Source organism: Bacidia gigantensis (genome assembly GCF_019456465.1).
Source record: "Bacidia gigantensis strain McMullin 20006 chromosome Unknown contig_134, whole genome shotgun sequence".
NCBI classification, from domain to species: Eukaryota; Fungi; Ascomycota; class Lecanoromycetes; order Lecanorales; family Ramalinaceae; genus Bacidia; species Bacidia gigantensis.
In genome coordinates, this window is record NW_025408593.1 from 899,861 (window position 1) to 913,998 (window position 14,138).

General features: G+C 50.3%; 7 protein-coding genes across 7 annotated transcripts; 5 read left to right on the forward strand and 2 right to left on the reverse strand.

Moving 5' to 3' along the window:
• Positions 1-113: 113 nt before the first annotated feature.
• Positions 114-1,484, forward strand: KY384_002043 (uncharacterized protein; the record flags this gene model as incomplete). The annotated part of the gene is made up of 2 exons (XM_044810569.1): positions 114-299; positions 717-1,484. 2 exons carry the CDS (start codon positions 114-116, stop codon positions 1,482-1,484), a joined length of 954 nt encoding a protein of 317 aa, XP_044672543.1.
• A 652-nt stretch (positions 1,485-2,136) lies between these two features.
• Positions 2,137-4,893, forward strand: KY384_002044 (uncharacterized protein; the record flags this gene model as incomplete). The annotated part of the gene is given in 3 exon segments (XM_044810570.1): positions 2,137-2,394; positions 2,443-4,002; positions 4,021-4,893. 3 exon segments carry the CDS (start codon positions 2,137-2,139, stop codon positions 4,891-4,893), a joined length of 2,691 nt encoding a protein of 896 aa, XP_044672544.1.
• Positions 4,894-5,941: 1,048 nt separating this feature from the next.
• On the forward strand, positions 5,942-8,438 carry KY384_002045 (uncharacterized protein; the record flags this gene model as incomplete). The annotated part of the gene is made up of 3 exons (XM_044810571.1): positions 5,942-6,499; positions 6,551-7,937; positions 8,086-8,438. 3 exons carry the CDS (start codon positions 5,942-5,944, stop codon positions 8,436-8,438), a joined length of 2,298 nt encoding a protein of 765 aa, XP_044672545.1.
• An 879-nt stretch (positions 8,439-9,317) lies between these two features.
• On the forward strand, positions 9,318-10,412 carry KY384_002046 (uncharacterized protein; the record flags this gene model as incomplete). Its single annotated transcript, XM_044810572.1, has 1 exon — positions 9,318-10,412. The coding sequence occupies one exon, from the start codon at positions 9,318-9,320 to the stop codon at positions 10,410-10,412; it is 1,095 nt and encodes a 364-aa protein (XP_044672546.1).
• A 409-nt stretch (positions 10,413-10,821) lies between these two features.
• Positions 10,822-11,149, forward strand: KY384_002047 (uncharacterized protein; the record flags this gene model as incomplete). The annotated part of the gene is made up of 2 exons (XM_044810573.1): positions 10,822-10,953; positions 11,024-11,149. The coding sequence occupies 2 exons, from the start codon at positions 10,822-10,824 to the stop codon at positions 11,147-11,149; spliced, it is 258 nt and encodes an 85-aa protein (XP_044672547.1).
• Positions 11,150-11,569: 420 nt separating this feature from the next.
• VPS26 (Vacuolar protein sorting-associated protein 26) lies at positions 11,570-12,796 on the reverse strand (the record flags this gene model as incomplete). The annotated part of the gene is made up of 4 exons (XM_044810574.1): positions 11,570-11,760; positions 11,832-11,948; positions 12,018-12,515; positions 12,580-12,796. The coding sequence occupies 4 exons, from the start codon at positions 12,794-12,796 to the stop codon at positions 11,570-11,572; spliced, it is 1,023 nt and encodes a 340-aa protein (XP_044672548.1).
• A 459-nt stretch (positions 12,797-13,255) lies between these two features.
• Positions 13,256-13,768, reverse strand: KY384_002049 (uncharacterized protein; the record flags this gene model as incomplete). Its single annotated transcript, XM_044810575.1, has 2 exons — positions 13,256-13,559; positions 13,716-13,768. The coding sequence occupies 2 exons, from the start codon at positions 13,766-13,768 to the stop codon at positions 13,256-13,258; spliced, it is 357 nt and encodes a 118-aa protein (XP_044672549.1).
• Between the last annotated feature and the right edge of the window lie 370 nt (positions 13,769-14,138).

A 14,138-nucleotide genomic window follows, 5' to 3' on the forward strand; every position in this document is an offset into this window, starting at 1 on the left:
AGAGCATTTCCAGCGAAAGATTCAAGACCAGACTTTCACAAATCTCCTTTGTCTACAGAAGGTCAGCCGCCAAGGGAGACACCTTGCTCATGGTCTCTTTTATCCCCACATCCATGAATTTTGCCTTCGAAAAGCGGACTCCCAAATTGGAGAGTCACCATCCATCCGCGGGCAATATCCCGGGGGATTTGACACACTTGACCAAAGGAGACAACCCCATCTCGTTGGGCAATTCTCAGAGGAAAGGCGAAAACGCTAGACCGGACGGTCGGTTGCTCCGTGCTCTTGTATATCGAAGTGTTTGACGGCAATGTGCTTCCTGAAGCAACGTATGACGTAGGCTGGATGGCCTCTACGTTGCATGCCAAGAATTAATTGACGCTGAAGCCTCGCCTAAAGACAGCCTAAGGAGGGTGTCTTAGTCCCTTTTTGGTAAGATCTGTAGATCGGCATGGCGGAGGCTGCGGAGCTGAAGGTAGGGCGGAAACGCGCACTTAGCCGTAGCAATAGATGACCGTTGCGTGCCGCAAGCTTGCACCATGGCTTTAGATCTAGCAAGGGTGTCTCGAAACGGAGACAAGCTTGCCTGGGTCATTGCGAAGAATTAGCGAGATCGTCACCAACGCTCGTGCCTTGCAGCAGCACCGGAGGTAAAGGAAGCATAAGGCACTTTGCACGGCTGTCATGCGAATGCATGTATATAAAGATTCACACAGACTTCGTCCAAGATCTGTTTTCGTTTCTTTAATAAGAGAAATTTCACTGCAATTTCGCAATATCTAGCAAACATGTTTGCATGTATCAAACCTCTCGCAGTCCTCCTTTGCCTCACCTCCAGATTTTCTACGCTGGCTGCCCCACAACTTAACATTAGAGCCATCTCTTCACCTGCCGAGAAAGAAAATCGAGCGCTTGACCCGTCAATCATCGAGACACGAAACGATGACTCCTATTTGAGAAACGCCTTGTCGCCGAAGATATTTACTCGCAACCTCGTCGCCCGTTCAGCCGGATTGCTGTGGGGACCTGTAAACGTGGGCAACCTGAAGCTCAGTCTAACGAATCCGCATGAGGGATATGCGGGCCCAAAGTTTCCCAATGCGAACCACGTAAATTTCCACGTTGATAGGCAGGATCCGGGTCCAAGGGGAACGTATACTGCAGTAGTCAACATGCATATCGTCAAGTACTCTAGATCTGGGCTTGGCGGTGGGGGCGGTTCCTGGAAACGTGAGCAGCTTGCGAAGAGGGACGGTGAGCTCTGCTTGTACGCATGGGATAGCGTCACGGATACTGTCGTTTATGACAACTGTTTCGACGATGATATCATGGATGCGATCGGTGAGGCTGTCGGCGCCATCAAGGATTTTGTGGACGAATTACTAAGGAATGCGGATACCATTGCATATCTCGTCATTATTGCCGCCCTGACAGCGGCGCTGATTGCGGCCATCTCGAGTTTGGCGGTCGTTGCAGTAGCCTGAGATGTCAGTGGAAGTCTGTGGCACGTCAAATATGTCCAATCATGTGTACATATGTTGTAGACTCGACAAGCGAAATCCTTCATCAAACCTTCCATGCGTCCACAAGACTATTCGTATACATTAAAATGCCGACCTAGGGACACTGGATATACAGACCAAGCAAGTGGTTCAGATAGCCTGCGAGAATCGAATTGACGCACAATCAAGATTGAGTACGTCGAAAGTGAAGCCCGCAGAGAAGTAAGTCAATGACAGGCAACCTCTCCGCAAGCTTACAACGAGAAGACGTCCTCCGCGTATTGTGTTGATCTCTTTGTTAATTCATATGCAAAGTCGGCGGCCTATATCACAGGCTACTGATGCATACCCACGAGAACAGTTGATCTAGTCACATTTGTTTCCTTAGCTGGTCCAGTGGTATGAAATAGTCTCAATACCCATTATCTGCCTCCGTGGTTGACTCATTGCTTCTTCATAGGAAGTGTGTTGCTCGTTTGTAACATGGGAAGCTGACGCAGATTGGTCGGTCAGTGCCAAGATGAGAGCACGTGGTGGCGTGTGCTTAGCGCGCTTTAAGGCCGAGCGACCCCATTCTTTTGACTTTTCTCTACAGCTGTCCCTGAAGCTCCATCGTACCATACCCACTGACAGCATGGCTCCGCGCCGGCAGGATGCGATCGACTTGACTACAAGAAATGACGGTGCTGCGCCCGCAAGCCAAGTCTGGGTTGCAAATGAAGAGCACGAGGCCGAAGACATCGTTGTTTCCTCTCAAGGGGATAATGACGAGGCGATAGCAACTTATCAGTTATATGGAGTGTTGACTACCAAGATCGTTGGCGTGCAGTACTATCAAGGTATTGCAAATAACGGAGAATACGTTGTGCTTGCGCGAGAACCTCACAATCAAGTGAGTATGCGCGCAATAACCCAGGAGTTTTGCTCATAAGTTTTGCAGTACGATTCGAACGCGATCCAGGTGCAAAACGTCCAACGCCAACAGATCGGTCATGTACCTCGTACAAATTCAGCGAAACTTGCGAAATATATAGATAATGGTGCTTTGCTCCTGGAAGGCTCCTTAGCCGGTCAAATGGGACATTATGATTGTCCAATGATAATCAAGCTCTTCGGCACAAGCGAACCTGTCGAGCGCGCCAATCTACGCAGTCAACTCAAGGTAGATCGTTTGCCGACTGAAGTCATTGATGGCAAAGAGAGGGAAGCTAAGAAACGAAAAGGACAGGAATTGAAACAAGCTGCGGCGAAGCGTGGAAAGAAAGCTAGTGGCAAAGGTCTGCCCTCGTCTTTAGATGTCGGTGTTCACTCCTCTCAAGGGGATGGTATGCCGGACCAAAATCTCGATGACCTCATCGAATCTAGTCAGCGCTTCAATCCAAGGGAAATTGGTGAGGTCACAGAAAAGTTTGGCGCCGCTGAAGACGTCCTGGCGGCAATGGAGATGGCCGATACTCCAAAAGAGTTATCAACGACTTTGCTTCCTTACCAAAGACAGGCGTTGAAATGGTTATTTGAAAAGGAAAATCCTCAACTTCCAACTGAAGGTTCGACCGAAGCAGTCCAGTTGTGGAAGCGGTCGACACGAGATAAAGACATCTTCACCAATATTGCAACAAATTTCTCCATCAAAGGCCAGCAACCAGCCCTGGCGAGTGGTGGAATCCTTTCTGATGATATGGGTCTCGGCAAAACGTTGGAAATGATTTCATTGATTATCGCAGATCCTAAGAAGACCAAGACGCGAAAGACGACTCTGATCATCGCCCCTGTGGGCGTCATGACTAATTGGAGTGGTCAGATAGCCCATCATGTGACAAAAGACAAAGCGCTGAATGTTCTCATCTACCATGGATCGAGCAAGAAGAAGATGATTGCGGCTGACTTTGATACATACGACGTCGTAATTACTTCCTATGGCACTCTAAGCACAGAGTATTTTCCGAAGGGTACGAAGAACCCTCCTTCGGTGCCTCGAAGCCATGGTTTATTCTCCAAAGACTGGCGACGCGTGATACTTGACGAAGGTCACACAATTCGAAATCCGCAGACGAAGTCATCATTGGCGGCAACCAACCTCATTGCACAGTCAAGGTGGGTTCTTACGGGTACCCCTATCATCAACAGCCTCCGGGACTTGTACTCTCTTGTGCGATTCATTCGTATGACTGGCGGATTAGAACGTTTAGACATATTCAACAGCATCCTGATCCGGCCGCTGAAGGCGGGGGATGAGAATGCCAGCCTTCTCCTGCAGGCTTTAATGACAACACTCTGCCTTCGCCGTAAGAAGGAGATGAAATTTGTCGATCTACGGCTTCCAGAATTATCCGAATATATACACCGGATCGAGTTTACCAAGAAGGAAAAGGAGACATATGAAGCCTTACAGCAGGAAGCTAAAGGCCTTCTCAACACAGTCCGGCACGGTCAAGGCGCTAAAAAGCAGCCCCAGGATAGCTATCGCCACCTTCTCGAAGTTCTCCTTCGCCTTCGTCAGGTCTGCAATCACTGAAAGCTCTGTGGCGAGCGCGTCAACGAGATCCTATCAATCCTCGAGCACCAGAAGCAGGTAGACCTTACGCCTGAAAACAAAGCCGCACTTCAATCAATGCTGCAACTGAGCATTGAGACTCACGAGGACTGCCCCATCTGCCTCGAATCGCTTCACAACCCCGTAATAACGAATTGTGCTCACGTCTTCGGCTCTGAATGCATTGAAAAGGTGATCGAAACCCAGCACCGATGCCCCATGTGTCGTGCTGAACCGCTCGAACCCAATTGCCTTGTTCAACCTGCCATTGATTTGGGCGAATCGGCCGCCATTTCCGAGTCCGACATCGATTCAGAAAGTAGCTCGAGCAAGATCGAAGCCTTGGTTTCCATTCTGCAAGCGGCAAGGAAGAGAGATAATAGCAGCAAGACTGTCATCTTCAGTCAGTGGACCTCCTTTCTGAACATTCTGCAGTCCCGCCTTGTCAACGTCTTCCCGGATATCAAGATCGCGCGTATTGACGGCACGTTAAACCCACGGCAGCGCGACGCAGCACTCGATGCGCTTGAAAAGGATCCAAAATGCTCTGTGATGCTAGCCTCCCTTGCTGTCTGCTCTGTCGGACTCAATCTTGTAGCAGCTAACCAGGTTGTGCTAGCAGATAGCTGGTGGGCCCCTGCCATTGAGGATCAAGCTGTTGATCGAGTGCATCGGCTTGGTCAGAAGCGGGAGACGACGGTGTGGAGGTTGGTGGTAGAGGGAACGATTGAGGAGAGCGTACTAGAAATTCAAGGTGAAAAGAGGAAGCTCATTGGATTGGCTTTTAGGGAGAAGGAGGCGAAGAGAGGAAAACACAAAGAAAGCAGAATCGCTGATATTGAAAGGATGTTGAAGTGAAAATCCGGCGTGCTTTGAGATAAGCCTGGTATTTTGCTTTGAAGATGTAGATTTCGGTATACAAGGTAGCTTTGGGATCCCTCGCAAGAGGTAGATCTAAAGCATTAATCAAGTTATTAAACAGCTTCTTGACGAAGTTGCAATTGCATAGAGTGTCGGTGAGGGCCAAGGGTAGAGGCCAGTCCACTTGGATGATTCTGACGGATATAGAAAGACAACAGCAACGCAGGGGCCACGTGGGAGCACGAGGCCAGCCTAACGCAAGGGGAGAGTGCGGGCCTCCACCTGCCAGCCGCCGACGCTACGGCATTACATCTGTATAGATCTGCCAACGCCGGATGAGATAGAGCCTCTCATCGACACACATGCCCAAGATATTGGATGACATAATCAGGAAGAATCGAGAGAGAATAATAATGGGAAACAACATCAATTACAAGAGCACGCCACAGGCACCGGCCAGGTTTCAGAATCAGTTCCTCGAGAGTCAAGACTCAAGAGTCAAGAGTCAAGAGCAGCGACTGACAATTGACTTTCCTCCCGCGCGGTGGCTCACTTCTTGATAGCGGACGCTGAGTGGTTCGACTGGCCGATTGATGTTACTAATAATGAGGCCGAACGGCGGGCGCATGTCGGCACGAGCTTGGTCCTGGCCAAGTTCCTCCCAGAATTACCGGTCGACTGCTAGTGCTGGGGCAAAAAGTGAACTGGCATGCCAGGGCCTGCCTAGGTCGTACTGCCTGCTGCTGCTGGCAGGGTCGATGAGCCCTTTTTGGATGGTGGGGAGCACCTCGACCTTACTTCACCATTCTTCTTCCCGCACCGCTCCTCTGGCGCTCTTTAGGTCTGTTTCTTCATTTTGCATCGGTTTCATCTGTCGTCAATCCCCTTCATGGTCTTTTCTTCTCCGCTCTCGCTGAGACTCATTAGTAACGTCCTTCCAACTCGGTAAATTCAACTTCTCGAAAACGATGAATGACGCTACTGTCTCCCCTCGGGTCTGAGGTCATGCAACTTTTCCCCCAATCACGAGAATCCTCAAACCAAGATGCAGGTTCTTCCTGCGACCCACATGCCAGCGCGCATGCCATCTCCTACCCTCACAAACCCCGATCTGATTTTGCCTTTCGAACATCTTTCTTCCGAAGAGACATCTCGTGTCAAAATGAAAGACCCGCAGCTCCCTTCCCCAATTGCGGACGATGAAAGATACTCTAGGTCAGGCTCAATAGATCACAAGCCGCGCTTGAAACCTGCCAACCAAAGCCTCAGTCCTTTTCGTAATGGCATACTAGCGCAAAATGATGCTCAAGTAATGAGGAGCAACTCCGAGAGAGGGCATGGGAGAATCAAGGTGGAAAATAGCCGGCTCTCATACCGGCCTAATGGTGGAAGCCCGACGACCTCGTCTCCTACGGCTCAGGCAAATGTTAATGACTTGAGGATGGACCGCTTCTCAGAGAGCCCGGAAGAGGATGATCATCCACTGCACAACACTTACAAAACCCCCTCGATACTGGATGAAGATGAAGAAGATCCGGAGTCGCATGCAGCAATGACGAGAAGGGCAGAAGAAATTCTGGCTAATGCTAAGAAGAGGTTGACTGTAGGTTTCTCCCGTTGATATGGCTGCTACAAGAGAGCTGACACAAGGCAGAACATGGAAGGCAATCTAAACCGAGCACGCAGCACTTTGGGCTCCAGGCCGTCCTCATCAATGTCATCGTTCGCGGACAGAGAAACACCCTCTCAGCACCATATGCAGAGAGAACGGAGAGCGCATGGAGGCTATTCCCCCTTGAAGCACCGGCAAGCAAATCCTTCCCTCAAAGACGATGCGCAAGGCCACCTGCGAATATCCAGTGAGACTTCAGTACCATCGTCCCTCCATACAACAGCAGCCAAGGGCCGAGCAGGAGATGCAACCGGCACGGAACGCAATGCTGAGCCTGCTAGATTCTGGAACGGCGGAGTGGGGCGCTCGATGAGTCTTGCGGAGAGGCATAAGCGTGGTTTACAGCCACTCAACGAAAATGGCCCGGCGCCAGATTCATTCGATGGACAAGTAATACAAGAAGAGGAGGAAGAGGATTCGGAGAAGGCTCGATCGCCTCTGAACCGCCAAACATTTGGAACTCCTGATTCTCCTCCTCAAATCTCCCCTACAAGTGGTCTCAATCGTTCGCGCTCAATCACGCAAATGCGCGACTTACGGGAGCAAATGTCGGACTTAAAAGGCAAGATATCTACTTTGAAGCAGAGAGCCAGGGAAGATAGCCTCCGACGGCGAAGTCTTCAAACTTTGCGCACACCAAGTCCTTTGACCAATGCCGACGTAGATTACTCCGGGGTGCAAAGAGCAGAAGAGCAAACCCGTGGCACAGGCCTAGGCATAGTGGGAGTGCCTCAACCTGAAGCTGGATCGCGGGTCCCTGAAGTTGATGACAGAGTCGATCGGCCCTCGACTGCGCCGGAAGCAACAGTGGCTGTCGATGCTAAGGGGATGGAGGATCGCATGGAGGTTGATTCTGGCGTGGGTATTGCAGATCAGCCAAGTCACCTTGAGAGATCACAGCCGGGGGAGCAAATGGTTTCTGAAGCAAAGAGAGACATTGAACAGTCACAGGAAGACCGGCACACACGATATTTGCCTGATTATACCCAAAACGACCGCCATATCCCACCAGGTTCAGCGATACCAAAGCAAGAGATCGTTGAAGCTCCAAAACTTGTTGATGAGCCGATTGACCTTGCAAATAGCCCTCCCGAACCAGATGATTTTCAAGAAGCTGTTGGGGAGCGCCATGAAGACAGAGCCGATGCATTTGACTACGAGCACTTCTTTCTTCATAGTTCGATGGGTCATTATGGTCGCAAACGCAGTAGCACCCACAGCTCCAATTACTCGACTGAGACCGAGAGACCACCGACTATGGTGCTCGATGATTCCATAGCGGAAAGAGACGAATCTCCTGGCAAACATATGAGACAAAATAGTAGTGATTCAGTGTCAACTGCAGCAACATTTGCCACGGCCACGGAAGGTGCTACTATTGATGAAGAAGAGGGGGGGAGGAGGAGGAGGAGGAAGAGGAGGAAGAGTGGACGCCCAGACAAACGATGGCCGGGACCTGGCTCGTGGATTCTCCAAAGGAGAAAGAGAACGATGTCCACATGCAGCGACATCTTAAGACCAGAGCAAAAAAGAGGCGGACCTCAAGAAAGAGAGGTCTAAGAAGAAGCACAGGAGAGAGCACTCTGTCACCGAGAATGGTGTCGCAGCCCCTTCAGAGGATGCACCCGAACTGTTCAAATACCTCAATGCCGTGGTATCGCGGGACACGGGTGGGTCCATTACAGAGCTCACATTAAACGAGAGCGACAGGGAGCTCGCCGAAAGAGTGATTAAGAGCCTTGCGAAAGTCTGTCGAGATCTCCACGAATTTGGGCCAGACCGTGCGAAGTACGAGGCGCGAGTATGCAGGAGAAAACTGGATACTGCTCGACGGCATCTTGATGGGGAGGTTAATGGGGAGGCGTTCTAAGGGTCGAAGCTTTGGAGACGACAACTGACATCTAACTGGATATTTTCCAAGAGACGAACATCATTTTGGCGAAGATAGATAGGAGAACACGTCTTGGAAACACATGGGACGGGGGATGAGTGGAATTGTGTATATACCCAGGGTCTGATTCTGCAGAAAATATGTATCTATGGGCGGTAGAACTTGGTTTGTAGATAGTTTTCTACCAGCAACTTCAACAAGGTCATACTGTTTCATTATTGGAGGGTTTGTATAGAGGTGTGGACACCGGAGGCCGCGAATAGCCGAATGTGGAATTTGCTGAGGCCTTCCCGCCAGAACATACATACCGAACTTCCCATCGCAAGCATGCATGTTCGAAGATGTCTGATACGTAGCAATGAGCATTCGATGGCTCATCCAGCTTCCCGCTATCAAGAATCGCTCTCGACTGTCCCGTAACCCATTTCACTTGCGGTCCTCCTCCTTCCGCAACTTTCATACTTCGTCACCTCATACTGCCATTCGCCCTTTCCTTCTATCCGATCCTGGAGAGGGTAAGTCGTTCCTCTAAGGACAATTGAAGTGTTGTACTGCGGCGTGCCATTGACGGTACGCAGGGATTAAAGAGGTACAGATCATCCAATGGTTCGTTCAACCTGGGGCTCGGGTCGAGCAGTTCGATAAAGTCTGTGAGGTAGCCAGTGACAAGGCGATCGTCGAGGTAGGGCCTTAGTCAAACCCTGAACATGGTCCGAGAAGATATTAAAACGAGCTTCACAGATTACATCCCGATTTGACGGAGTGATTAAAAAACTACATTATGACCAGGACGATGTGGTGCAAGTCGGACGGGTATGGACATCATCGTGAAAGATTGGAGACAGAAAGAGCTTATCAATGCAGGCATTGTTCGATATAGATGTCCAAAGCGACATCTCGCCCGATGACGAGGCCGTGCTTGCCCCGGAGCCCAAGGAAGCGGGAGAACCAGCGTCTCCCCAGCAGCCTCAGAAAGCTCTCGCATCAGTACACGAAGCGCAAAACGTGAAGCGAAGTCAGGCAGATGATGTAGAATCGAACGTGAGTGCGCAGCATGCAAGTCTCGCAACTCCAGCAGTCCGAGGCATATTGAAAGAGCTCGAGATAGACATTTCAGCTATCAAAGGTACCGGACGAGATGGACGGGTTCTGAAGGACGATGTGCACAAGTATGCTGCGCAGAGGGACGCTGCAAAGCCAGAAGCTTCTTCCCGTCCTGCCATGGCTGTCGACGAAGGACAAATAGAGAGGCCTATGACACTCACTCCCATTCAAAGCCAGATGTTCAAGACAATGACCCGCTCCCTCAACATCCCACACTTTGTCTTTGCCGACGAGATTGATATCACGGCACTCAAGGCCTTGCGCAGCAAATTAAACAACGCTCCCGAACAAATGCAGAAACTTTCATACCTGCACTTCATCGTCAAAGCTGTCTCTCTAGCTCTCGAAGAATTCCCACTCTTGAACGCCCGCGTCGATGAAAGCCATGATAACCATAAACCGCAGCTCATCATGCGCGGGAAACACAATATTGGGATTGCAATGGATACCGCGCAAGGTCTGCTCGTCCCCAACATCAAGAATGTCGCCTCACGCTCAATCAAGGAGATCGCTGCAGAATGTACCAGCTTGCAAGTTCTCGCAAAGGAAAGCAAACTTTCGGCCAAGGACCTGGCTGGCGGGACCATCACCGTGAGTAATGTCGGAAGCGTTGGGGGAACATACGTGGCGCCCGTCATTGTGCAGAGCGAGGTCGCAATCCTAGGCTTGGGGAAGGCAAGGACGACACCAGCCTTTAACGAGGATGGCAGCGTAGTGAGGAAACAAGTCATGAATTTTAGCTGGAGCGCGGATCATCGTGTTGTCGACGGGGCTACTATGGCGAGGATGGCGGAGAGGGTGAAAGGATTCATCGAAGCACCGGAAATGATGGTTGCGAGACTTCGGTGACGAGGCTCAAGCCTTGCCTTAGGTCTAATATCGTGAAGACCCTGAGCAAAGCTATCGTCGATCTTAGAGATCTGTATCATTTGTTAGCCTTCCCAAACTTCGTTTGTTGGAATCAGTCTCATGACACGCTTTAGCTTCTTCCCCGCGATCTAGGTACTCCTGCACTAGCGACCCCTACGTAAATATCAGAAACCGGTTTTGCTAAGCCACAAACGATCAAGCACGTGGCTGTGACGTTGCTATCAGAAGTGTTGCAACACAAAGTAATGAGGTGTTGTAGAGTAGCCTCACTATATTAGTCCCTCTTTCCTGCTATTGTTCCCACCAAACCAAAGATTTCACGTTTGATCATTATATTGTCCGTCAAGCAAAAGACCCACGCTGTTAGAACACTGTAAAATTATTCATCATGTCTTCCCAAGAGATCCACGACACTACCGCCGCGGGCACAGCGGAAGAAAACATCCCTACCCAGAGCAATCCAATGGACAACATCCACGGCAACACGGAGGATATTTCGAACAAAGCGAGCGGGTACAAGGTCAGTATCTCCCTCTCCCTGCCCCTCCTTCACCCTCCTCTACCCCTTGGCAATCAGCTGCTTATGCCAGTGGGGTCGCCAGGGCGTCATGAACAGCGACAAATACCCCGAGAAAACCAAACAGAATGCCGCGGAGAAATTCGAGGCGCTGGGCGGAGAACAGGCGTTCATGGACAACAATAAGAAAGGGGAGTAGAGAGGCATATTTCACCTCGGCGACTCAGATTGTAACGAAGACTGTCCATATTGGATGTTTGCTGCCATGCACTTTTCATGTGGTCATCTGCGGAGGTACCAATTAGCTCGGACTTATGATGGCAAGAATGATGAATAGTCACCTTGACGAATGACTTACATCATTGCTTTCATATTCCCAAGACCATTCCTGTTCGCTTTTTGTTCGCTACAGATTCCATACCCTAACTGTGACGCTACACATCTCCTTGACCTTGTCCGTCCTCCTTAGTTGCGAGGTCGCCCTAGAGCGGCGAATCTTCGTTCTCTCCTGTGTTCCTTCAATCTGCCACGTACAGAGCGGAGCCTGCGCAGTCCTCGAAGCACATCAGTCGCTTGCAGCAGGTGAGAGCCGTGGCGGCGGGAGCTGATGTCTGAGCTACTAAGCCGCTGCAATCACTGCTCTTTGTTCGCGTTGTTGCTCCCTTTGCTGCTGGGTTTGCTGCGGGGGCGGCGCCTGCGCTGCAATCTGCACGCTCGGTTGCTGTTTCGCAAGTTCAGCTTGCTCGGCGAGGATTTCAGGAGCTTGCCGATAGAGGACGATCTCTGACTGCTTAAAGTAACGACGTGCATCTGCGGATCACAATGAGCAAGAGGGAAAGTGAGGGTTGGGCTGGGCTGATGCATAGAAGGGGAAAGCATACCTTCATCTATTAGAACTAGCGATAGGTAATAGCGTGTTGAGAACTTTTTGTTCACTTCTCTGAATGTAGGCGTCAGGTCGAATCCGCCCAAGAAGAGCCTTATGGGTATGGTTTCGCCTGCAATATCATCGTCAATACGAATGCTCCTACCATGTATATTAAAGAAAGCTGGAAGCAAGATCTCACCTCGACTCGGGCTCCCATCCATAATCTCAAATCGCACGAGCGTCTCACTCTCGTTGTACTGATTGGGGCTCACACCAGTCGTCTCTCTCCTGATGATACTGAGTTCCATGTGCTTGATCTTCAATCTCACGAGCAGGAAGTAAATTCTTCCAACGATCACATCTTTCAAATGATACTTGCTCTTCGAATATTCGAACTCTATATGAAGGCAGTCCTCAATACCTACATCCATCTTGATACTAGAGTTGGTCTCCGGAGGAATGCGATAGCTGTACACCCATATGTCTTTCTCACGTATCACGTCCGCCATCCGTCGGGAGACGGTGCAGCGGATGAAGTAGCGAAGCCTGCAGTTGATGCCGATATAGGATTCGTACTGCTTCTCGACGTTCTTGAAGTTGAACGGGTAAGTTTGGGGATGTTGCAGATCGCCCGGTGCTGCGAGCTCTTGATTGAGCGTGAGAAATTCGTGGTGGGTACCTCGGTCGAAGAACATTTCTATCATAAGGTCAGGCTACCGTCGTAGGGAAAGCGCAGGCTGAGCCATAGTGTATAGAATTACCAATTGTGCCAATGAATTGCACTTTGATTCCCGTGTGCTCCAACCTTTTGCCATCCTTTGGACGTATCGTCACTCCTCCCTTCACAGACTCGCCGTCCATGTACAGTGGGGCCTTTTCTCTCCTGTTCTTCTCGAGCTTGAGGTCAATGACTTGCCTGTCGTCCGTGTCATCGAGGACAATATCGATATCGAGCGGCGTCGAGAAGAAGTAGGACATGGCGATGACTGTATTCTTCGCTATTGATAACTTTAGGAGAAGGGTTTCAAGGTATGAGCAATTGGGATGTCAATGTATCGCTAAGGTCAATGAGGTGGTATCATGGTCGATCTGCGTCTGTCCGTGTGGCAATAAACTCTAAATGCAGGCTCAGCCTTCCACACCTTCAACACCCCCGTCGATATTGGCAGGGGATGCCGCTATCGCCTGTCTACGTAAACATATTTCTCTGCGCATGCTATGGCGGCGTAGAAGTCCTCATTATGATTACGTTATGCTTTGCAGCATTAGTACTTGTAGCGAACACAAACATGCGCCTGTACACATACACCCCAATAACGCCGCCTTGCCCGGACGCCTGAAGAAATCGAAAGTTGTCATGCCGCTCACGTCCGTCTCGTGCCGTATACGGATGAGTAGCTTTCACGAAATTTTCCTCTTAGTCCATCCATTCATCTCCTACGACTTGATAGCGACTTCACCACTCTCCTTGGTACTGTTGAAGTCGTCAATGCTTCCAAGCTCGGCAGCGCTCTGCCCACTCTGAGCCCGCTTTCGGCCTGGCAGATGGAAGCCACGGTGGCTCGAACTCGGTCGTGAGGTATCTGTCGGTGATGGTTGCTCGCTATTGTGGTCTCCAAACCGAGCAAAAATGCCTCGCTTCTTAGCCGGAAGCTGCTTGGAATCTTCGTGTGGCTTTGTATCTCCGTCCAGGCCAACGTCCTCAAATCCCTCCTCCTCCATAGGATCTGGTTTCTCAAACCTGGGTGAATTGACTCTCGAATTTTGTGACGCAATGGCTCTTGTGTCAAGGCTTCTGCGAGGACTCGAATTTCCATTGTGATTGACCGGTGATCGCGCGGAGATGTCCTTGGAAAATTAGATCAACGAGTAGGGAATTTCCAGGACAAGAACATACAAAAGATCGTCGATACGACTCGAAAGATTCTCTGGAAATTGAAAATGGCTCATTTTCGTTCAGCATGCTTCGGTGGCTATTCGTTCGAGGCGATGTTGGCCAGAAGCTCTTCTTTTCCGGCGGAGATGGCTAGAGATAGTCAGATGGCGGATGAAAACATATGGCTTGATGTTGTTACAGGTAGGTAGACATCGCCATTGATCACTGCGATTCTGTAGGTCAGCACAAATGTGGCATCCAGGAGTGGTTGGAAGCATTACCGCTGAGCTTGTACTCGGGAGGCTCCTCTCTCCTTTTGATACTCAATGAGGATGAAGTGCGTGATCCAGCATAACTTGAATGCTCCGAGGCTCTGTCTGATGTGACAGGCTTCAAGTTCTCATCTTGTTTTGCTGGATAGCCGTTGGAAGCCGGCGGTCTCTT